Source organism: Rutilus rutilus, assembly GCF_951802725.1.
Source record: "Rutilus rutilus genome assembly, chromosome: 14".
In the NCBI taxonomy this organism is placed as follows: Eukaryota; Metazoa; Chordata; class Actinopteri; order Cypriniformes; family Leuciscidae; genus Rutilus; species Rutilus rutilus.
Window position 1 is genome coordinate 8,482,607 of NC_140219.1, and position 25,040 is coordinate 8,507,646.

At 41.6% G+C, this 25,040-nt stretch overlaps 2 protein-coding genes across 2 annotated transcripts in view; one reads left to right on the forward strand and one right to left on the reverse strand.

Moving 5' to 3' along the window:
* The window catches only part of dgkq (diacylglycerol kinase theta), a 44,126-nt gene extending 30,303 nt beyond the window's left edge, over positions 1 to 13,823 (forward strand). The window contains exons 16-23 of the mRNA XM_084429864.1: positions 5,093 to 5,244; positions 5,338 to 5,486; positions 5,573 to 5,751; positions 6,396 to 6,492; positions 6,595 to 6,745; positions 6,844 to 6,955; positions 11,672 to 11,824; positions 12,231 to 13,823. Coding sequence (XP_084285990.1) covers positions 5,093 to 5,244; positions 5,338 to 5,486; positions 5,573 to 5,751; positions 6,396 to 6,492; positions 6,595 to 6,745; positions 6,844 to 6,955; positions 11,672 to 11,824; positions 12,231 to 12,332 — 1,095 coding nt within the window. The 3' untranslated portion in view covers positions 12,333 to 13,823. The remainder of the gene's footprint in view (positions 1 to 5,092; positions 5,245 to 5,337; positions 5,487 to 5,572; positions 5,752 to 6,395; positions 6,493 to 6,594; positions 6,746 to 6,843; positions 6,956 to 11,671; positions 11,825 to 12,230) is intronic.
* A 62-nt stretch (positions 13,824 to 13,885) lies between these two features.
* Positions 13,886 to 24,959, reverse strand: LOC311303414 (metal cation symporter ZIP8). Its single transcript, XM_084429865.1, has 8 exons — positions 24,365 to 24,959; positions 24,042 to 24,204; positions 22,437 to 22,606; positions 21,820 to 21,942; positions 21,183 to 21,317; positions 17,291 to 17,480; positions 16,926 to 17,110; positions 13,886 to 15,668 (listed from the first exon to the last, which is right to left on the reverse strand). Exons 1-8 carry the CDS (start codon positions 24,581 to 24,583, stop codon positions 15,519 to 15,521), a joined length of 1,335 nt encoding a protein of 444 aa, XP_084285991.1. The 5' UTR covers positions 24,584 to 24,959; the 3' UTR covers positions 13,886 to 15,518.
* Between the last annotated feature and the right edge of the window lie 81 nt (positions 24,960 to 25,040).

A 25,040-nucleotide genomic window follows, 5' to 3' on the forward strand; every position in this document is an offset into this window, starting at 1 on the left:
CAAGAAAATTATCCTTAATTTTGTATTATTGTAAAACGCGTTGCGGCAGCATGCAGACATAGGCAAGACGGCTCGTGTGCCTATTGGCTGCTCTGCGGCAACTGCAGCAGCCTATCGAGCGAGGCCTAGCGTGACATCAGACCCAATGGGGTGCTTCGCGCCCACTGCGTCACGTCCCGCCGAAACGGGCGTGGCCTAGGCCTATAAATCCAGCTCGCAGGCAGCTATTTCTGGTTTTTCATCGCCGAAGCTTAACCAGAGCGTCTGCATGCACGGCAAGATACGCAGTACTCGTTCCCTCTTCTAGAGAGAACCGAGGTTACGTTAGTAACCGAGTATGTTCTCTTACGAGAGGTCTCTCGTACTGCGTAAGTATCTTACGCTAGGGGACCCAATGTAAAACGCCGTGCGTGCTGGGATCCAACACCAAAGACCCAAGGGCGAAGCCCGGGGTTCAAATAGTGCATAATCACCAGGGGAACTCACAGGGAGTCCGGGAAGAGGCAGGGGCGGAGCCGCGCTCTTCCACATGCAGTAGCGTCCTTAAGACGCAAATGTCATGATACAGCCAGGGCGGAGTGCGGCCTGAGCTGATGGGAAATCGTGGGTCTTAACAATGCCCATAACCATTTATACGTCGATCGGTGAGCATTGCTGTTGAGCAGTGCTCAGCAGACACAGTATGTTGAACCGATAGCATAGCAGAGCCAGAAGAAACACTGTCTTGAAAGACAGGTGTTTAAGACCAATGGTCTGCAAAGGCTCGAATGGGTGACCTTTCATGGCTTCCAGCACCGTGGAAAGGTCCCATACGGGGACTGAGGGAGGTCTGGGAGGATTCAGTCTCTTAGCTCCTCTAAGGAAGCGGATGACTAAATCGTTCCTTCCTATTGACTGACCAAGCTTTGTGTTCGAGAACGCTGCAATGGCCGCCACATAAACTTTGAGCGTGGAAGGGGTCCTGCCCTTATCCAACAGCTCTTGCAGGAAGGAGAGAACCTCCGTCACCCCACAGTCCGAGGGCGACACGCCACAAGCCGTGCACCAGCTGGAGAACACTGACCATTTCGAGGAATAGAGACGTCGCGTAGACGGAGCTCTAGCCTGTGTGATCGTGTTTAACACTCCGCTTGGGAGGTCAGCGGGTACCCGTTGATGGCCCAAACATGAAGGGACCACAGCTCTGGGCGCGGATGCCAAATCGAGCCCTTGGCCTGAGAGAGGAGGTCCCTCCTCACTGGCACTGGCCATCGGGCAGTGCTCGCTAGCTGCATCAGAACTGAGAACCAGGGCTGGTTCTTCCAGAGCGGCGCTACGAGTAGCACTGAGCATCCTTCTTCCCTGATCCGCTCTATCACCTGAGGTAGGAGAGAGACGGGAGGAAATGCATAGAGCGGGCGGCGAGGCCAAACATGAGCCAGCCCCTGCTCTTGGAGAAAAATTCCGGACAGTGAGTGTTTTCTTGAGACGCGAACAGGTCTATCTCCGCTCTGCCGAATTTCTTCCACAGCAGCTGGACTGTCTGTGGGTGTAGAGACCACTCGCCTGTCGGAACATTGTTCCTGGACAGTCTGTCCGGTCCCACGTTCAGGAGCCCTGGCACGTGCGCTGCTCTCAGCCCACACCAGGAGGCGTTCTGTCAGCCTGTACAGGTTTCTGGACCTGAGGCCGCCCTGGCGGTTTATGTAGGACACCACTGACATGTTGTCCGAGCGGACCAGGACGTGGTGTCCTTGTATTTGGGGACGAAAACGCGTCAGCGCATTGTCTACCACCAGCATTTCGAGGCAGTTTATGTGGAGAAGCTTCTCCTGTTCTGACCACTGGCCGAAGAACAGTCTGCCCTCGAGCAGCGCTCCCCATCCCGAGGTGGATGCGTCCGTAGACACTACCTTCACACTCGAGGAAGTCCCCAGGCTTACACCTGATTGGTACCAGTCGTTTGCTTTCCAAGGTTTCAGAGCTGCGATGCATTTCTGATTGACCTTGAGACGAAGCAGACCGGAAGCCCACGCTCGGCGCTTTCAGCCAGAACTGTAGCGGGCGCATGCGTAGCAAGCCCAACTGAAGTACTGACGATGCTGAGGCCATGAGACCCAGCATCCTCTGAAATTTCCTGAGCGGGACAGACGCGCCGCAGTGGAAAGAGCTCGCTGCGCGCTGAATGTCTAGTACGCGCTGTGGTGACAGTCGCGCTATCATAGACAGCGAGTCCAGTTCTGTGCCCAGAAAAGATATTATCTGTCTGGGGAACAAAGAACTCTTTGCCCAATTGACTCTGAGACCCAGATTCTCGAGGTGATCGAGCAAAATAGTCCTGTTCAGGCGTAGTCCACTCGAGGCCGAGGCTCGCCGCGGCCTGTGCGAGTACACGCATCAGCTCTGACTCGATGCTAGCTCTCTTGCCTGACGAAGCGCGAGCAGATGGAGCGAGATCCACGGAGCTCGCCCAATCCTCACTGCCCGATGCCAGGAGAGAGCAGGAATCATCTTCCCCTGACGCGGCTTTCTCATCAGCGGCCGCTGTCCGTCAGGAAGAGACACTGACGAGACCGGTGAAGCTGGCGGGCGAACCGGCGAGCTTAGGCGGGTGGGGGAAGGTTCCGGGACCCGCTGAGCATGGCGCTTTTTATGGCGCGGCACTACAGCGGGCGGGGGTGCAGTCTCGGCGAAGAGTGCCAGGTGAGTCCTCAGAGTCGCCATGGGCAGCAGCTCGCGATGATCCTCACCCAGGCAGGAAGCGCAGATAACATGGCGGTCCCCGTCACTGAGTGTGGCTCTGCACGAGCCGCAGGATGGCATCTTTAAAAAGACGCAAGCTCTTTTAGACAGTGTGTGTCGCGGCGGCGAACACACACGCAGCAGAGAGAAAAGGATATGAGCGCAGGATAGGCGGGAAGGCGGTTGAAGGCGGCGCGGCCAGCGACTTCAGAGGCGACTCGTCCCGCTGCAGAGGCTTCTTCAGACGGCGCGGCTTCTCTCAGGATCCAGCGATGCGTGTGCTTCGCTGAAGAGATGAAAAATCAGAAATAGCTGCCTGCGAGCTGGATTTATAGGCCTAGGCCACGCCCGTTTCGGCGGGACGTGACGCAGTGGGCGCGAAGCACCCCATTGGGTCTGACGTCACGCTAGGCCTCGCTCGATAGGCTGCTGCAGTTGCCGCAGAGCAGCCAATAGGCACACGAGCCGTCTTGCCTATGTCTGCATGCTGCCGCAACGCGTTTTACAATAATACAAAATTAAGGATAATTTTCTTGGCTTCAGTATCTCGTGGAAAAGGGATTTTCCCCTAGCGTAAGATACTTACGCAGTACGAGAGACCTCTCGTTAGAGAACTAATAGTGACACTCAGTGGCAAGGCAAGGCAAGGCAAGTTTATTTATGTAGCACATTTCATACACAATGACAATTCAAAGTGCTTTACATAGAAGAAATTAAAATAATAGAAAGAAATAAGAATAATTAAAACAGTTTAGAAAAATAAGATACAGCACAGTACAGTACAAACAGTCGGACGAACAGCGGCACTGTGCTCATTCAGTAAATGCATAGCTAAACAGATGTGTTTTGAGTCTGGATTTGAATGTGACTACAGTAGGAGCACATCTGATCTCTTCTGGAAGCTGGTTCCAGCTGCGGCTGGCATAATAGCTAAAAGCAGATTCTCCATGCTTAGAGTGAACCCTTGGTATTTCTAGCTGATATGATCCTAATGATCTGAGTAATCTGTTGGGTTTATATTCAGTGAGCATATCTGCAATGTTTTGAGGTCCCAGTAATAATACTTTAAAATCAATCCTAAATCTAACTGGGAGCCAGTGTAAAGACCTGAGGACTGGTGTGATATGTTCATATTTTCTGGTTCTGCTCAGAATCCTGGCGGCAGCGTTCTGTATGAGCTGCAACTGTCTTATGGTCTTTTTGGGAAGGCCAGTGAGGAGTCCATTACAATAATCCACCCTACTGGTGATGAAAGCATGCACAAGTTTCTCTAAGTCTTGTCTGGAAACAAAGCATCTAATTCTTGAAATATTTTTCAGATGATAGTATGCTGATTTAGTTATTGCTTTGACATGACTACTGAAACTAAGGTCTGACTCTAGTGTCACACCAAGATTCCTGACTTGATTTTTAGTTGTTTGACCCTTAGACTCAAGGTATGCGTTCACCTTGAGAACTTCATCTTTGTTTCCAAACGCAATGACTTCAGTTTTGTCTTTGTTTAACTGAAGAAAGTTTTGGCACATCCAACTATTGACTTCGTCAATGCATTGGCACAGGGAGTCAATGGGGCTGTAATCGTTAGGCGATAGGGCTAAGTAAATCTGTGTGTCGTCTGCATAGCTGTGGTAAGCAATTTGGTTCTTTCTCATTATGTGGCTCATTCAGTGGGTGCGACAGACTCCTTTTTGTGAATATGGAAAGTGTTCTTATGCTCTTTCTTTAAAACAAATGCCACTTAGTTTGATATTTTATTGTATAATGCAGTGTGATTTCTACATTGACATTGCATATTTAAGTGAGGCTCAAAGGGATAGTTCACTCAATAATGAAAATTCTGTCATTATTTACTTACCACCATGTCATTCCAAACCTCTGACTTATTTCTTCTGCAAAACAGATCTTTTTAAAAAATATATTTTTTGTTTAACCAATGAAAGTCAGCGGGCTCCAGTGTTTTGCTTTCAAAAAATGTGCGTTCCCTCAAGAAACTTTGCGTTCGCAAAACATTTGTGAAGGAAATAATGAAGTGGGTGGGACGTATTTCAATGCTTTCTCGGGGGGAACACAAATGTTTTGGTGAAAAAAATTCACTATGTCATAGTAGGCTTGGAATGACATGAGGGTGAGTATAATGACAGATTTTGTATTTTGTGTCCAAATATCAGATATATGTATCAAAATAATCACCTGTATTGACTTAATTGTGATCAGTAGGTCACATGCTGTTCATTGCAACAATAGAAGGCTGTTCATTAAAGTTCATAATGCTGGCCCAAGCTTTAGATGCATCTGCCCTCTAGTGGCCCAGAGAGAAACTACAGTATAATTCAACAACAAGCGTAACAAATGTTCTTTTCTCTCCCAACAGCAAAGCAAGCTGGACAAAGGAAGCTGCCCCCTGCTGGTCTTTGTCAACCCTAAAAGTGGTGGGCTAAAGGGCAGAGAGATCTTATACAGTTTCCGGAAACTTCTAAACCCTCATCAAGTGTTTGAGCTGACCAGCGGAGGACCACTTCCTGGGTTAGACCTCCTCTCCTTTTGAATGATGGTCAATATGTATGGATGAATGCTGTCGGTTCCCTGCTCACATGTATGAGTATGTGTTTTGTACAGGCTGCACGCGTTCAGGGACGTCCCTCACTTCCGTATCCTGGTGTGTGGAGGAGACGGCACAGTGGGATGGGTGCTGGGGGTTCTGGAGTCCATCCGACATAAGATTGCCTGTCCTGAGCCAGCGATCAGCATCATACCGCTGGGCACAGGTGCGTGATGGAGGAACAAAAGTTGATCATTTATTTCTAGTTTACTGTAGGTTTTACTATTTGCAACCATTGTGGTTTGTGTTCAGGGAACGATCTGGCTCGAGTGTTGCGATGGGGGGCGGGATACAGCGGCGAGGACCCCTTCAACATCCTGGTGTCTGTGGACGAGGCAGAGCTAGTGCAAATGGACCGCTGGACAATTCTTCTGGACGCACAGGATATGGCAGAGGACGGCAAAGAGAACGGCTTCCTAGAGCCGCCCAAGGTACGCAATCAATCCCTGAGACTTCAAATTACAATAAATATGATTTCTGCATAAATGCAACTATAGTACATTTTATTTTATTATTTAAAAAATATATTTTTTTATTTTTATTTAACATTTACATTTTTTTTAAACATTTTTTTTATGTAATTCAATTATTATATGTACATATATGTATATTAATTTTAAATAATTTCATATTAATTATTTATAATTAATATTGTATATTTTAATAATACAAATATTATTTTAATAATTTATGATATTTAATAATTGATTATGATTTATAATAAAGTATTTTTTTAAATTTAACATTTGACATAATTGAACAATTATTCATATAATTAATGTAATTGTAATATGTACATGTATATTCATTGTGTGTGTGTGTGTGTGTGTGTGTGTGTATATATATAATTACATAAGAATGAAGTATAATCAATGCATACAGTAATAACAATAAAATGTATTACAATAACAATACTATGATAAATAATTATTCTATTTATTAATTCAACTAATTGAATTATTAATATTTTATGCTTCTTGCTCTTCTAAGGTATTTGTTACTGCACATATTTTGTAAGTTACTAGTGTAAAGCAGTCAAACATGCATAACAGGGTTGTACCTGTCTGTGTTCTAGATTGTGCAGATGAATAATTATTTTGGGCTGGGAATTGATGCTGAACTGAGTCTGGACTTTCATCACGCACGTGAGGAGGATCCAGACAAGTTTAATAGCAGGAAAGTATTGTTCTTTACTCTAAAGGGTGGTCATGTGGCTCAGAGTTAAGGTGAGGGAGGTCTGTGTGCATTGCTATTTTGACTTTGTCATTGTTCTTGCAGGTTCCACAATAAAGGTGTGTACGTGAAGGTGGGCCTGCAGAAGTTGAGTCACACACGAAACCTTCATAAAGACATCAGACTGCAAGTGGACAGACATGATGTGGAACTGCCCAGTATAGAGGGATTAATATTCCTCAACATTCCCAGGTAAACACACGTCACTCTCACACAATGAAAGTAAAGGCAATTCCACACACGGGAGTTTGTTATAGAAGATTAAAGCTGCTGTGTGTGTGTGTGTGTAGCTGGGGTTCTGGTGCTGACCTGTGGGGCTCAGACAATGACTCTCGGTTTAGGCGGCCCAGCATAGATGATGGGATGCTGGAGGTTGTGGGAGTTACTGGTGTGGTGCACATGGTGAGTTCTTCTTTCTAAGAACATTTTCTCCTTTAAGTACATACACTACTGTTCAAAGGTTTTGGGCCGGCAAGATTTGTTCCTGTTTTTAAAAGAAGTCCCTTATGCTCACCAAAGTTGCATTTATTTGATAAAAAAAAATACAGTAAAACCAGAAATATTGTAAAATGTTATTACATTGAAAAATAACTAATTTAATATATTTTAAAATGTAATTTATTCCTGTGATGGAAAAGCTGAATTTTCAGCATCAGTCTTCAGTGTCACATGATCCTTTAGAATTCATTCTAATATGTTGATTTGGTTATTATTATCAATGTTGAGGTGTGTGTGTGTGTCACACAGGGCGTGTGTGATGCGTCAGTGCAGTATTACTGGAATAGTAGTGCCTGTAGTTTAGTAGATATTGCATGTTGCATGCTACCTCTGCTTGCTACTTTCTGCTTACAGCTACTGCCACCGACTAGCCCTTGTGCAAGGGTGAAAAGAGGAGCCGAGTGCGTAAGACTCCTCCTGTCGGTACACAGCCTCTCCACCGTCAAGACTCCTACAGTGCTTCCTTTGCGGCCACACACGGTAACTGGGCCCTAGCGGACCCAGGCTGAACTGTAGGGGATCTCGGAGCAGCAGTGGGCCCCAGAGGCGCGGTGTGCAGGCCCACCAAGTAGTGGACATGCCCTGGCACCCGCCAACCACAGCCCCAGCTATGGGTAAATAGTCCCACTGCCTTGTGGGGTAGCCTATAGAGGTAAAGGCTAAGGGAGCACACCCTGAAAAAAAAAGACAAAAGACCTCAACGGCGGAACAGGCGGAGGATGATGGCTGACTTAAGTGGAGCATCACAACGGCTGGGAAGGCGGATGAAGGCTGCATCAGTGATGGGTCCCCAGTCGTCTTGGACTACTGCTACTGGATCCTGACCCAGACCTGCCAAGGACCGTGTGGTGGTTGTCTGTGCACCAGCCTCCACACGTTAAACAACGCCACGCACAGGCGTCCTCCACAAAGGGAATCCACCCTACCATTCCCGGATAAAGTCCTATGGCGACCAGCAAGTGGCGACGGGGGCAGGTTTGTGTAGTCTGGAAGCCCCTAGTCATGAGCTGGCACATCAGGCGATGGGTGTCAGAATCAGTCGCTGGGCTCTTGGAACGAGGCAGAAGAGCTCTTCGGCAGCTACACCCATGACTAAGCAGTCCTATTCAGGATCCGCTCTGCTTACCCCATATGGGGAAGGGGCTAGAAAAGGTGCCCTAAAAATAGCCTGCCTCATACCTCCCGACTGGATTACCGCGTCCAGAGGGAACACCCCATTTGCGGTCAGAAACAAAATAAATTTCATTTTGGAGCCTGGAATGTGCGGACTCTGATGGACAGCCCCTCCAGTGACAGACCTGAGAGACGAACCGCCATCATAGCCAAAGAACTGCAGCGATGCCGGATTGATATAGCTGCTCTCTCCGAAACCCGACGGGCAGGTGAAGGGCAGTTGAAGGAGGAGAAAGGTGGCTACACTTTCTTCTGGAAAGGAAAGCCAGCCGATGATGCTAGAAACCATGGAGTTAGACTTGCCATCAAAAATCAGCTTGTCAACCACCTCTCCGAACTTCCTGTGGGGATCAGCGAGCGCCTCACGACAATCCGTCTGGTGTTGGCCAACAACCAGACAGCGACAGTAGTGAGCGCCTATGCCCCTACCCTAGACTCCAACATGGAAGAAAAAGAAGCCTTCTACGCCTGCCTGGAAGAAACCCTGTCAAATATCCCCAGGGAGGACAAGATCATCCTCCTTGGAGACTTCAATGCTAGGGTAGGCCAGGACCAACACCTCTGGAAGGGCACTATTGGCAAGGAGGGCATCGGTAACATCAACTCCAACGGAGTGCTGCTTCTGAATAAGTGCGCTCAGCACAACCTCGTCATCACCCTCTCTATCGACAGAAAAACAAATTCAAGGCATCTTGGAGACACCCTCGCTCCAAGCAATGGAATCTCATTGATTATGTCATTGTAAGGGCCAGGAACCGCTGTGATGTGAACATCACAAGGGCCATGATAAACTCTGACAACTGCTGGACAGACCACCGCCTCATCCGATCCACAATGTCCATCAAACTTTAAAAAAGGAGGAGGATTCAGAAGAAGCAGACCCGGCGAAGACTGAACCTTGACAGCCTGAAGGAAACTGCCATCCAGCAGCTACTTCAGGACTCTCTCTCTAAAAATCTTCAGCAAGAATATCCTGATAACATCGAAGAGCACTGGGGCCTTCTCAAATCCACCATCCATGACTCATGCAAATCCACCCTTGGGTATCAGTCCAGGAAACATCAGGACTGGTTTGATGAAAATAACACAGTGTTAGAACAACTTATCTCCAGAAAATGAAAAGCCTTCCAAGTGTGGCAAAATGACATAACATGTAAGGCCAAAAGGGCAGCACACTCCAGAGCCAAGGCTGACGTTCAGAGATTGATGAGGGAGCTCAAGAACAACTGGTGGACAGAAAAGTCTCTAGAACTCCAGAGACTGGCAGATTCAGGTAACACTAGAGGCTTTTTTAGTGCCACTAAGGCTGTCTATGGCCCTAGCCATAGAAGATGCGCCCAAAAGATGGACAGACTCTTTTAAAAGACAATGACTCCATCAACGCACGTTGGAAGGAGCACTTTCAAGAACTTCTGAACCGTGACAGCTCAGCCGAACCAGACATCGCCGACCATATCCCGCAGAGTCCCATCAGAGAAGACATGGGGGAACCTCCTACCCTAACTGAGGTTCACAATGCCATCAAGAATCTCAGGAACAACAAGGCCACTGGTCCTGATGGGATCCCCGCGGAGGTCTTAAAGGAAGGAGGACCAAGGCTATGGCACCACATCCACCATCTACTCGTCAAGGTCTGGGAAAGGGAAGAGCTCCCCTCAGAGCTCCGGGATGCCCAAATTGTTACCATATTCAAGAAAGGGGACAAGGCTGAATGTGGAAATTACAGGGGCATCTCGCTCTTATCAACAACAGGCAAAATCCTTGCTCGTGTTCTCGCCAACCGATTGCTACCACTATCTGAGGAGATACTCCCTGAATCACAATGCAGTTTCCGTCCGTCTAGGGGAACAACTGACATGATCTTTTCTGCTCGCCAACTACAAGAAAAGTGTTGGGAACAAGGTCTGCCTCTGCACCCACCCTATTTGCCATGTTCATTGCTCCACCTTACTGGCCAAGAGTTGCCACAGGGGATCCCAATCCTTTACAGGACTGACGGCAGGCTCTTCAACCTTAACAGATTCAAACCAAAGAGCAAAGTCGGGAATACCACCGTCATGGAACTGCAATATGCCGATGATAACGCCATTGCAGCACACTCCCCTGAAGACCTCCAGGGCATCCTAAATGCTTTTGCCAAGGCATACAGAGCCCTGGGTTTGGCCTTGAACATCAAGAAAACTCAGGTTCTGTATCAACCAGCACCCAACCAGCCGTCACTCCAGCCCATCATCAAAGTGGATAACACCACTCTGGAAAGCGTGGACCACTTCCCCTACCTTGGCAGCATTCTCTCTTCCAAAGCCGATATAGACTGTGAAGTTAACCATCGCCTGAGCTGTGCCAGCGGAGCCTATGCCAAACTCAGGACAAGAGTCTTTGATGACCGAGACCTGAGGGCTCAAACCAAGGTCCTGGTTTACAGAGCTGTGATTCTCCCAACTCTGCTGTATGGAGCGGAATCCTGGACCACCTACAGCAGACACCTGAGAGCATTGGAACGATTCCATCAAAGGGCCTTAAGAAAAATTTTGAGGATCAACTAGGAAGGCAGACGTACAAACTCCAGTATTCTGGAGGAAACGAATATGCCCAGCATCACTACCACCATAATGCAGCACCAACTCCGATGGATAGGACATGTCATCCACATGCCCAACAACCGTCTCCCTAAGCAGATCCTGTACTCCCAGCTAAAAGAAGGACAGCGAGCCCCTGGTGGGCCAAAGAAACGCTTTAAGGACAATATCAAGACCAGCCTGAAAAAGTTTAACATCACTTCCGGCGACTGGGAGAATCTTGCGTTTAACAGGGACCACTGGAGAAAAGCAGTGCTGGAAGGTGCAGCACACCACGAAACAGAACTCCGCCGTGCCGCAGATGCAAAGCGGCAACACCGCAAGGACAAACAGAGAAAGGCTCCACCACCACACATCACCTCAACCTTCCAATGCCCACATTGCAGCAGAATCTGTGGATCACAGATCGGCCTTTACAGCCACCTGAGGATCCACAAATAAGGCGACCCGACGGAGAGGACAGTCATACTCGTTTCGAGTGACCGCCGAAGAAGATCAATGTTGAAAACAGTTGCTGCTTAACATTTTTGTGGAAACCGTGATACTTTTTTTTTTTCAGTTCAGAAGAACAGAATTTCTTTTATTTATTTAAAATAGAAATCTTTTGTAACATTGTAAATGTCTTTAACGTCACTTTTGATCAATTTAATGCATCTTTGCTGAATAAAATTATACATTTCTTTAAAAGAAAAATCTTACCTACCCCAAACTTTTGAATGGTAGTTTTTGCCAAAATGTCTAAACATTTATAAAAAAATGTTTACAGTATATTGTTTATTAAACTAAATCATGGTATAGATTTGTTTTATGTTCCATTCTATTTTTACATTGTTTAATGAATTTTTTTATTATAATTTTTTTTTCCCAGGGTCAGGTTCAGAGTGGGCTGCGCTCTGGGATTCGTATCGCTCAGGGCAGCTATATTCGCATCACTGTGACCAAACCCATTCCGGTGCAGGTGGACGGAGAACCCTGGATACAATCACCTGGACAGATCATCATCTCAGCCGCAGGACCAAAGGTACTTCTACATATTTTTTTAACACAGTCATATTCCCTAAATTGCTTGGCCAACTCCATGAACTCCAGAGCTGCTGTGTAAAGACGACACAACATTAATGACGTGGAATATATTCCCAGATGTGAATTTAACAGTCTTACAATGGTTCATTGAATTATATACACCTATATATACAAATATAATAATTATATACACCTTCCTGGCCTCTATTTGTCTTGCACAATGCACAAATAATTGAGTGAGTTCAAAAATGTTTGCACATCGGTGAAAGAATGCAGACTTTCCAGAACTGTTAATGTAACCAAAGGTCATTCCGTTCAAGTATTTCAGTTTCTCACCATCTGTCAGCCTTCAGTTCTAATATCAAGTTCTGTGCATTTAAAACAGCCTTGTGTTTCTGTTCTAGGTGTGCATGCTAAGAAAGTCCAAAACCAAGCAGAAGAAACAAACGGGCAGTTTGAAGGAAGGCCGTTCCGACAGTCCAGCTCCCAGTGATGCTGGGCAGTGACAAACCTCACAAACACTTCATTGACAGCCCTTTACTGTTGCCTTGACAACTTTTCTTTGAGTCTTTGCTCTGTTCTTTGTTTCACTTTGGGTAGGTATCAACATGACTTTAGCTGAACTAGAATGTATGACTCATCTCTAACATCTCATAGTCTGTAGTGTTCAAACGCCCCATCAGATGATAGCACTGCAGTCTGTTTCTCAGGACTTTAGCTGCCCTCGGCCTGTTTTTGCCTTAGATTCATGCTGGTGTAGATCATTTTGTCGGTTTTATTTCCATTGCCAATCTGCATCTTCTTTTAAGAGGCAATATTGTCTTAAAGTAGTCCATCACTGAAATGCTATGGCACATATGAGTAAGCAACCAGTATTTAATCCCATTGTGCGCATCACAAATGCCAAAAACTACCGTTTCGTGAACATCGCCAAGTTAAGACTATCACTTAATACTCACATCTTGCCTTTTTGGTTTATGGTAAAAACTGACTTTCATCTGGCCATTTTCGTCTTTATGATGATTATCGTTAATGTCTTATTTGAAGTTTATTTGCAAAAGCAGCCCCTTGTAGCCTTCTACAAGTATCTAAACCAAATCAATGCAGTATGTATGTACAAACAACTCTAGTTCTTGTTCATTAAGAGCACTTTTGAATGTGTAAGTGTGGAGAGATAATCGTCTTTGTATATCAATTTTGTAGCTTTCTTAGCTGTGAGACTGTAGGCACAATCATGCCTCAGCAGAACGCGAGTAAACAAGCTGGTGTCATCACAGCCGTTTTGTAAAAGACAGATGAAGAGCTTTTCAAACAGGAGCGGTACCGAAAAATACTGTGACCTAAAAGAGTAGTGGATTTTACAAAGGATGAACGTTTGTGGACATATGCACCACTTTTGGTGTTAATAGTAATATAACGCTGTACGATACTTGATAACACATTCCGCGCAAGATCACGTAGCAAGTTCTGTATTTATAGTTTAACTGGTCATATGAACCTTTAAGCCAAGCGTAGCTTCATCATGTTCTGGTGAAAGCATTGATTTGTAAGTAAATAAATATGTTACTGTTATCTGACAGAGTAGACAGTCGTGTAAAGCTACTCGTCCTGTTGTAAAGCTAAAGCTAGAGGCGAGCGCAGTGCTGTAATATATATTTGCTAGTAAGTGGCGTGTGTGTGTTGTTTCTGTACAGTGACTGGTCAGCCCTGCTCCAGCTGCATGGATTCATGAGGCTGGCCTTAGATTTTGTATGTATGATCAGTTAGACGCTCCACTTCCCATCAGGCATGCATTAAAGCCTCGGCCACCTACGGGGTGGGGGGCGGCGATTGTCTGACCTCATCTACCTCACCGGCACACATCACTCCGAGAATCAAGTTCCGCCAAGCTCTTCCAAAGACTTGCGCCTGTTTTTCTTCCTGCACTTCATGGGTCATGTCTGGGAATATTCGGAATGATGACAGATATGAAAAGCTGACCAAGTGCATTTGATTGTGTGTATATATATATATATATATATATATATATATATATATATATATATATATAGTATGACCAATGATTTAGGTCTCATTGTCATTTTTCTTCAGATCCAATCAGAAGATGCAATCTTATCTCGCCGATTCGCCCTCTCTCGTGTGGTTGATTTGCCAGCAGTGTGTACAGTGGTGATTTGTGCATTAGTTGTGCCTCTTGCGATGACAAACCCTCGGGTTAACGTGCTGTTCTGTGGTGTGGTTTGGCCCGTATAGTGCCTCATATAAGTGCTTCGAGAACTTCTGCAGTATTGCCGTACGTGTGCGTTTAGCTCCATGCCATTCTGTTTGTTCTGCTGGTTCAGTGACTATAATGAAGTACAACCGTGCTGTTCTAGGTCCTTTAGAGCTGATGTGCCTCCTAATAGGGTAAATCTCACGAAAATCAGTCACATTTTACTCCTAAAATCAAAAGAAAAAATAAATAAAATTTAGTGCTGTCAAATCGATGAATTGCATCTAACATCTAACTGTGTGTGTATATATATATATATTTGTATATATATTTGTGTATATGTATATACACAGACACGCACACACACACATATATATATATATATATATATATATATATACACACACACACACACACACACACACACACACACACATATATATTATGTAATCAAAAACCTTTGTTAGATGCGATTAATCGTGACTAATCATAATTTTTGGAGCAGCATATTTTTAGCCCAACTCTCTCTCTTTTTTTTTATTTTATTTATTTTTTTAATTCCCATAATTCCCACTGATTATTGTCGTTAGATTCTCCTTAGTGTAGATAGTGCAGTGCATTAATTTTTTTTATTTATGATTTTTAAAAACTTAAATTTGCAATTTGTGTTAATTAAACGCAGTACAACAATGACTACAATTCTGTGTGAATACTTGACAGCATCATGAAAATAATCTTTAATAATATCTTTAAGCATTTATTTTGATTGTGGGATGAAATATGACCGGGACATGTTCTTGACGGGTTTCGTGAGATTTGCCCAATAACTTTGTTCAAAACTGTTTAAAGTTATTTACCTCCTTGCTATGGTTTTAGGTTTTATTCTTACTTCTTGTAAAGTGGGTTAGAATTAATGTTCTGAGATCTATATAGATGTATATTTTTGAAGAGAATATGTTTTTAATTTGGTCTGGAAAGATATTGCACTGATTGTACTGTTTTAAAGATGTTTTTAAGTGTACATTGTGTTAAATGAATATTAAATAACTAAATGTATAGATATATCAATCAGCTGTATAACAGATGGATGTGTCCAATGAGAAAAAAAGACATAAATTTGGACTTTTTAATACAGTTCTGTTCTGTTTTTATTTTGCATGATATTAGAAGTTCCTATTGTACAAAGTAACAAACTTGTTCATTCAGTTAGCACCAAATGGACCAAAAAATAAATCTTTTCTACAAAACATGATTAGTAGGTCAGTACAGTTTATTTACAGCAGTGTACAATGGCTAGAATTCTACATTTTGAGAATCATCAGCTTATACAAATCGAATTACTTTACACCTAATGATTTTCAAGTTTCCTCAGTACAATTGATTTAAAAAAATAGTAGTTTTTTTCTCAAATAAATAGCTTAAATGAGAGTATCATCTGGAATGGGAAGTGCACAGGAAAGGCACAGAATGAAACGGGACATTAGCCCAGGCTAATATTCCCACAAAACAATGTGATGAGAAGAATCAAGGTAAATCCTGTCAGTATTCCAGCATTCTGGATTGCGAAAAAAATGATATCGTCCTTCGTGCTCCGCACTTGTTCACTGGCAATCATGTTCATTTCAGGCAACTAGGTGAGAGAGAGAAAGAGGATTCAGTATTTGCGCCGCTAAAACAGATTTATGTTCCGTTTAGTGATTGAAAGTGGAGCCAAAGTCATTTTGTTCACTCAAAATGATTTTACCCCTAAATAAATAAATACTTCTGGGTTTAAAATCATCTAAGCTCACATACGATGAAGTCTCCAGTCATTTGACATGGAGCGGGTCACTTCATGGGGGTGGCCATTTTTGGAGACATGGCCAATCTGACACGGCCCACTTTTATCTTAACACCACTATTATCGGTCACTGAATGTATTATCTGTGGCACACTGAACAGTGAGTTTCTCCTATGCATCTGTAACCAAAAACTACATTTGATGCTGCCTCCACACCTCTAGGTGTCAGTATAAGTCCAAAAAAGATTTGTCAGGATTTGTTTAGATTCTGACAAAAATAGTACAAACATATTGTTGCTTATTTAGCGCAGAACATGCACCAAATATATATTTGCTTAGTAAGAATATTAGCATTGAAATACTCTATTGTTCAAAAATTTAAGGGTCGGCAAGAATTTTTTTTTTTTTTAAGAAGTCTCTTATGCTCTCCAAGGCTGCACTTATTTGATCAGAACTACACTATAAACTGTAAGATTATAAAATATTATTGGCATAGCTGAATTTTCAACATCATTGCTAGTCTTTAGTGTCACATGATCCTTCAGAAATCATTCTAATATGCTGATTTGCTGCTCGAGAAACATTTCACATTATTATCAATGTTGAAAACAGTTGTGCTGCTTAGTATTTTTGTTTAAAGTGAAATTTGTTTTACTGTAAAAAAAAAAATCTTACTCAGCATTGTTGTTTTGTTTTCCAGTACAAACATCTAAAAATGCTTAAATCAAAATACATTTATTTTACTATTAAGTCTTGTTTTCTGATCAAAATGAAGTGAGTTTTGCTTAAAACAAGAAATAATATCTGCCAATGAGGTAAAAAAAAAAAAAAAAGTTTTCCCTTTGAATTAAGTTTATTTTCTAAACCCAAATGGCAGATTTTCTTTCCTTTTTTCAAGCATAAACTCTTTTTTTTTTTTTTTTAGAAAACAAGACTTGTCTTTTCTGTGACTTGATTTAATAAAAAGTATTGTCTTAAAAATAAAAATAAATCTTACTGGCCCCAAACTTTTTAACAGTAGTGTACGTTTTTTTAATGCAGCAATAAGACGATCCAAAATGTGGTGAAATGTTATGTGCTGTATTTACTAACCCACACCGCTCTTACCATATCAGCCAAGGATATGTAAAGGAACATGCCACCAGCGAAGGCAAAGATGATGTTGGGGGCAAAAGCGTTGCCCAACAAGATGCCCAGGACCAGGCCCACGTAGCAGGACATCGCAGACAGCAGGTTGAAGAAGACGGCCTGTGGAACGCTCAACCCTGCGGTCAGCAGGATAATGAAGTCGCCTACAGGGGGAGACAGAGCGCAAATGTGCCTCGCATGTTTTTTCCATAAACTTTTAGTGAAGGTCAACGTTCAAAGGGCAGTAGTCGTAGAGGTGGTGTGGCTTAGGGGTTAAAGGTCAGAGCTGACAACTGAAAGGTTTTCCAGGTGGACAAATTGTTGAATCCCTGTATTACTCTTACCCAACTCGTGAGGGAATTCCTCACAGACGATAGCGATAGAGGTGCTAAAGCCATTGAGAACAGACACCGTGAACGAGGCGCCGATGGCCAGTCCGTCAATGAAGTTGTGTAGAGCATCGCTCAGGGAAATCATCCATGCCACCGTCTTCACGCTGGACAGCCGTCGTCCTCTGAGCCATCTGCAAGACCCCTGCAAACACATTCACACACTTCTAAATTAAAACCTCATTCTCTTCTCTAACAACATTACTGTACCCTCTTGAGCTTGGGTTCATATTTCAAATACTATTTGTTAGCCCCAAGGTCTAACTTTTTGTATTGTTACAGGGTCGAGATGACGATCCCAATTACACGGTGCTCGTGATTTAGGGTCAAAGGTCAGAAGACAATCTTGTTTCTGCTGGCAGCTGTGACAGATGAAAGTAAACACAGCTGTGTGTGTCTCTATGGCTGGACTGTAAGTTGCACTGACCTGTACACTATGTACTACTTAATTTTGTACCAAAAAAATGCTTTTTAAAACTCAAAACCCTCGAAAAAAACTTGCATTTATTCATTTTGTTTAGTGTTACATGATTGAAGGCCTTCAAAGAAGTGTACTGGATCCCGCTGAAGCACAACTGTTATCACATGACCCAGGAATCTGGTTTAACCATTGACTACAGTCTGATGTTACACTTAAAGGGATAGTTCACCCAAAAATGAAAATTAGCCCATGATTTACTCACCCTCAAGTCATCCTAGGTGTATATGACAATCTTCATTCAGACGAATACAATCTGAGTTATATTAAAAAATGTCCCGGCTCTTCCAAGCTTTAATGATGTCTGTTTCTGTTTTTAAAGTCCATAAAAGTGCATCCATCCACTTATGCGAGTAATGCGACGCACTGCTGATATTTACGCTACGCCATGACACACTACGCTACTTCCGATGTCACAAGTTGCGTAAGTAGACTGCGTATGGCCGTTTGGCTGGAAGCTAGAATTTTACATATGAATATTTTTCTTACACAAACGCATCACTTCACTTTAGAAGTCCTTTTATTATCCCCCCCCGGAGCCGCGTGGAGCATTTTTATGATGGATGGGTGCACTTTTATGGACTTCAAAACAGAAACATCCTTTCACAGCCATTATAAAGCTTGGAAGAGCTGGGACATTTTTTTATATAACTCCGACTGTATTCGTCTGAAAGAAGAATGTCATATACGCCTAGTATGACTTAAGGGTGAGTAAATCATGGGCTAATTTTCATTTTTGGGTGAATTATCCCTTTAATAATGTAATAGCCTGGTTGTTGTGACAAACAATTAGCATTTATCTTTATTTGATAATTGCAGACACCTTCATGTAATCATAAATTGGTTACCGCTGCGATAATCAAACTTTTTTGTAGATGACATGTACAGTAATTAGAGGTGTTTGTTTGCTAAGCCAATCAGTATTCAACTTTGGTGCATAACTTGTCCTGCATGTTTGTACTGCAGACATGAATGATACCTCAAATCATACGGCTTGTTGAGGAGACTGTTGCGCAAAAGCGGACACAAAATTCGACAGACTTACACTGAAGGAGGTTCCTGAGCCATTTATGGAGCAGGTGGGCTCTAAAAGAGCGTGCAACGCATAGCAATGTGCTAACAACTACTCTGAACACCTTAGCAACTGCAAAGCTACACACTGGCATCCTGTTTTTGCATGGACAAGCATCACATAAAATGTACTAGTTTTAGTTTCCCTTCACATGGGAATGGCTGGCCTATTTATATCATATTTATGATATTTTATATTTCTGTCATACACTACCATTCAAAAGTTTTTTAAAGAAGTCTCTTATGCTCTCCATGGCTGCATTTATTTGATCAAAAATACATTAAAAACAGCAATATTGTGAAATATTACTACAATTTCATTTTTTCATTTCATTACTCCAGTCTTCATTTTCACATGATCCTTCAAAAATCAATATATTATGCTGATTCAGTGCTATCAAAACAGTTGATACGTTTTTTTCCATGCAATTTTTTTTTTTAGGATTCTTTGATGAATAATAATTTTTTTAATCAATTTAATGCATTCTCACTGAGCAAAAGTATTATTTCAAAATAAAAAAGGTAACTTTAATTTGATTTAATTTGTCTGTAAAGTTGCCCCCTTACAGACATTCTGTTGACTATAATTTATGTTACACCTACTGTACATGTCAGCTAACTGTCGGTAGAGTATTAGTAGACTGTCTGCTTAAAGGATTAGTTCACCCCAAAATGAAAATTTCCTAATAATTTACTCACCCCAATGCCATCCAAGATATCCATGTCTTTCTTTCCTCAGTGGGAGAGAAATTATGTTTTTTGAGGAAAACATTTCTGGATTTTTCTTCTAACAATGGACTTCATTGGTTACCATCATTTTTAAGTCCAAATCAATGCAGTTTCAAAAGTCTTTGAAGTGTTTAAACGGGCTGTACGCGATCACAGAAGAAGAAGAGGTTGTTATCTAGCGAAACGATAGGTCATTTAAAAAAAAAAGAGATAATTTATAGACTTTTTACCTTCAATAGTTCGGATTGAGCTGATCAACAAACGGACAGGGAACTACGTCATCACGTTGAAAGGTCACGCCGGCGCCGGCAGAAGTACCGCCCCACTGTTTACAATGCGACCGTACGTAGGAGGATAGTTCAAATAGTATTGTTTGCTATTATATATATAGTAATAGTATTCAGTGAATATGAATATGAATAGTATATGAATAACATTCTGATGAATATGAATAGTAGTTCAAATAGTATTGCCGGCGCCGGCGTGACCTTTCAACGTGATGACGTAGTTCCCTGTCCGTTTGTTGATCAGCTCAATCCGAACTATTGAAGGTAAAAAGTCTATAAATTATCTCTTTTTTTTTTTAAATGACCTATCGTTTCGCTAGATAACAACCTCTTCTTCTTCTGTGATCGCGTACAGCCCGTTTAAACACTTCAAAGACTTTTGAAACTGCATTGATTTGGACTTAAAAATGATGGTAACCAATGAAGTCCATTGTTAGAAGAAAAATCCAGAAATGTTTTCCTCAAAAAACATAATTTCTCTCCCACTGAGGAAAGAAAGACATGGATATCTTGGGGTGAGTAAATTATTAGGACATTTTCATTTTGGGGTGAACTAATCCTTTAATATCTGATAACACTTTATATGCTCCACTAACAGACATTCTACTGACTATCAATAACTTTGCAACTACAAACTAACCATAATCCTACCCTTAACAGTCAACTAATACTTAACTAATACTCTGAGAGTTGACATGTACATACTAATGGTAAACAGAATGTCTTAAGGAGAGCATCAGAATAAAGTGTAACCAAAAATATTTTACTGACCCCAAACTTTTGAACGGTAGTGTACATATTATATCCTTTTTATATTTGACCTATTATTTAGTTCGGTGGTTCCCAATTCCAGTCCTCGTGACCCACTGCTCTGCACATTTTGTATGTCTCCCTTATTTAACACACTCATTAGGAGAGACTCCATGAACTGAACTGAGTGTGTCAGATAAGAGAGACCTACAAAATGTGCAGAGCAGTGGGTCACGAGGACTGGAATTGGGAACCACTGATTTAGTTGACTCCGTAAGCAACCATCTAGAACACCCTAGTAACCACAAAGCAACGTCCTGGCATCCCGTTAGCGTGTTTTACATGTACAAGCTACTATAGTACATTTACAGTTACTTCATTTCATGTGGGAATGAATCAGAATTGTGTGTGTTTTTTTTTCTCCAAACCATTAGCTATTTTATAACGTTTATGTAACTTGCAGCTATATATAGGTCAATCGCATATCTCTTGGAACTATTTGTGTTTTTTTGTGAGATGTGACCAGTAGTACCTGTTCCACTGGGGGGTCAGTGGTTATACTGGCTTTGTCGCCGCCGGCAAAGCTGAAGTCAGAGTCGGCCGCAATGACGACGCCGTTCTGTTGGACACTCTCTGAGGGGAGGAAGTGACTGTGTCCGTGTCCGTGCTGAGGGACCGAAGCAGATAGGATTAAATTAAAACCATATACGATTTTAAAGAACATACATGCTTATATACAACATTGACCATCAATAAAGCTCTGCCACTCCTCCATTTTCTTGCAGATTACATGCATATTAATGAGATAATATAGTCAACAGGTCATAATGACAAAATAAACCTTATATCACCCTGAAGGAGTTGATTCAGCGATAATGACCAGCTGACTGTACCTTGTCCTGCTCACTATGCAACTACTGTATTTGTAAAAAAAAAAAGAATATGATATACTGATTTGAGTTTAACTATTTTATTACATAAGAAAAAATTTGACAACAGAATGCTGTGGGTATGTGACTGACTAATCAGAAAGAAGTATTCCAGAGAGACTTGTAATAATGTTTTACTGCTTTTTTTATTAGTTTAAATTATACAAGGAATACAATATGAATGAAAAGAACCAATTGAGTTCTGTTGAGTCCTCATTATACTGAGATGAACCTACCTACCTCATGTCCTGGTTTGAGGAGCATCCTCAGGATTTTTTCAGTGAAGTACAGCGCATAGAATCCACCAAAGATCCCAACAGCTTGGAGGACGTAACCATCTGCTTTTGGGTCAAACCCAAAGGCCTGTTCAATCAGAGGAATCAATCATGTAATCATGAGTCTTCCAACAAGTTAAGCCAGATATCCAGGTTTCCCCATGTAAGCACGCATGTTATTAGTTTAAAGTTAAAACGCAAACCCAAAATAAATATTACAACATGTAATCAGTGCAAAACAATTATCACGTCATTCAACGATCATGCCATCACATATCAAGAAACATCTGCACTCTTCAGGAAAATAAAAATGTCTGGAATTAATGAGTCCAGTTCAAAGAGCATTTTGCATTGTATTATTATGAAATCACTATAGGCTAAGCATGAATAATCTGCATCAGCAACATTGTGCTGATAAGGCAGCAATTAAAGATGTGAACTAGTGTTGGTTATTGGGTTCACAATCATGCAATACCACCAATTTGACTTTCAACAACCTCCTAGAGGACTGTCCTAAACTGACCTAAATGACAGGAAGAAAGCTTCTGATGTAAATGAAATAAAATGAAAAAAGCATTTCACCTCGGGTATAAGTTGGAGAGCAGCATTGGAGAAGAGTGTGCCAACAGCCAGACCAATGAAGTAGGTGAGCACTTTGGGGAAGTAGGGCTTTTTAGTGACAGGAACAAGAGCCAGACCCAGTAGTGAGGCCAGATTAATGATGGTAACAGCCAAGAAGCCATATCCCCATACTATGTGCAGAAGGAGAGGTGAGAGGTCACACAGTTAAAGTTATACAGAAAGGTAAATCATTTTTCATCCTAGCATCTAAAAAAAAGAAAGAAAGAAAATGCTTTGTCTAAAGAAAGATTTTTGCTTTGTGACATTATTGTGACATTATTTAAGCAATTAAACAATTTTCTGTAATTGCCATTATTCTCAATGGTGATTTGCATTACTGTAATACAGTGCATTTTAAGTGTATTACAGTATAAATGTGTGTAAGGCTCACAAATATATATCTCTCAATGAGTAAAATTGCCTCTGTCTATTATAGACTACACAACATTATAATTGTTTTCAAATTATATAAAAAAAATCTAATTTAATTTCAACATTTACTAATTATATTATTGAAATCAAAAGTTGTATCTGTTCATATTGAATAGACAGGACTAACATGAACTAACAATGAAGATGATTTTTTATTAACTAACATTAACAAAGAATAATAGAAACTGTAACAAATGTATTGCTCATTGTTAGTTAATGCATAAAATAATGGGACCTTATTGTAAAGTGTAAGCCAATTTTTTTATCAATGAGATTAAATAAAGAAAATTGTGTTTTCTTTCATTTTTTAAGACAATTAAACACAGTTGTCTGTAATTGACATTGGATTTTCATTACTGTAATACAGTGCATTTTTTTATTTTATAGTAAAAATTACTGTTATACAGTGCTATTTTTATTTTTAAACTAGTTTTTAAACTACATTTATTTCTTTAAGTTTGTGAGAATTTGTGTTTTTCATAAAGAAAGATTTGGAACATTATATTTAAGACAATTAAACACATTGCCATTATTCTCAATGGTGATTTTCATGACTGTAATACAGTACATTTTAATCGATTATAGTACAAACTATTGTTATGCATTGTTTTTTTTAAAGGCAGTTCAAAAATAGTACTTTTAAAAATACTAATTTAAATAATACATAATTATTGTTATGTCTAAGTTAATTAGAAGTTGTGTTTTGCATAAGGAAAGATTTTTGCTTTGTGACGAAGTAATTGCCATTATTCTCAACTCTGATTTTCATACAGAACATTTTTTATGTTTTATAGTAAAACCTATGCAGTGTTTTATTCAAATGGCATAATAAAAAAATAGTACTAATACAAATAAAATACTTTAAAAAAAGTATTTAAAAAAAGTATTTAAAAAAAGTACTTTAATTGACATGATTATAAATTAAGACAAAGCGTAGGGCCTACAACTTTCATGTGGCACATCCATCCCATCATTCTCCGCTTTTAGGATACAAAATCTCCAATAAGCTGGATCACATCAGGAGAATGGTCTTTGACAGCATATGTAGGTCTTTGATGGCGCTTCACCATCATATGGAATTCGCCCTCTGTCATGTGTGCTGATCCAGGTTCTTCAGCATGTAAGAAGACTCACCGTGAAGTTCTGTGGGATCAGTGAGGACGGGAGCTTCAGCTGAACAGGGTGGCAGCACTGCTTGGTTGAGCAGAGCCGGGCAGACAGTGACCAGATGTTCCTCTGTTAGATGAGAGAGGTTCTGAAGCCCATAATGCACCAGAATATCTTCTCCGGACACACACTGATAAACAGGGTCACACGAAATAAGGCCATACGAATGTCCATGCTCTCAAAATGTATGGCACATAATCAAATGCCAGAAAATAAAATGTCAAATGTTCTTTACAAGTTTAGTAAATAGTGTTTGGTAGGCCTAACTAAAGTTAAAGTAACCATTTTACCTGAGCATGCGGAGGAATGTTCGGATCCAAAGGCTTGTCTTGCACAATTATCTTCAATAAACTGTTAATGCCATTGAGATCCAGTGAACCGTTTTTTCCGTAAACAGCTACGATATCCTTCACGAAAACCTGCTGCAGAGAGTTAGCTCTTAATCCCGAGATTGCAGTTATTAAAAAGCCTATGAAGACATGAGTAAAAGCTTTGGGAATGCCTGCCATGCTTACAGACCAAACGTTTCAGTCTGAAGCGACTCGAGTGAAGCAATAGCAACGAGAGTTTTAAATGTCCCGTCGGGAGATTATCCCGGGAGCGGCGCGCGACTCCAGAGGACTAAATCTATCGTATACGAAGAAATTTGCATCTTAAGAATAAAGATAAGACCTATTAAAAGAGTTAATTATTTCTTCCCCAATAGTATCCTCGGTGACCTGACTAATATGTCGCGCCTCCATTTGGCACTCAGCCCACCATGATAAATTCCGCTTGTTTCACCCACAAATAAAGCTCTCAAACTAGTCATTTAGCTTACTGTGGTCGAAACATCTCGACTGTTATTCTTGCAGAAGTGGCTCCATCAAAAGCCCACACTTAGGCTAATTCACTTTTGCAAGTTAGATTACAAAAAATAGTTAATACAGTGAATAACATGCGAAAGAAAACGTCGTGCTAAATTCT

Excerpts from the sequence above, each read along its gene's own strand:
- LOC311303414 (XM_084429865.1), bottom strand. The coding sequence starts at position 24,583 with ATGGCAGGCATTCCCAAAGCTTTTACTCATGTCTTCATAGGCTTTTTA. Across the intron at positions 17,481-21,182 it reads CTGACCCCCCAGTGGAACAG|GGGTCTTGCAGATGGCTCAG; the intron begins GTACTACTGGTC and ends ATGTGTTTGCAG. Across the intron at positions 15,669-16,925 it reads ACATATCCTTGGCTGATATG|TTGCCTGAAATGAACATGAT; the intron begins GTAAGAGCGGTG and ends TCTCTCACCTAG.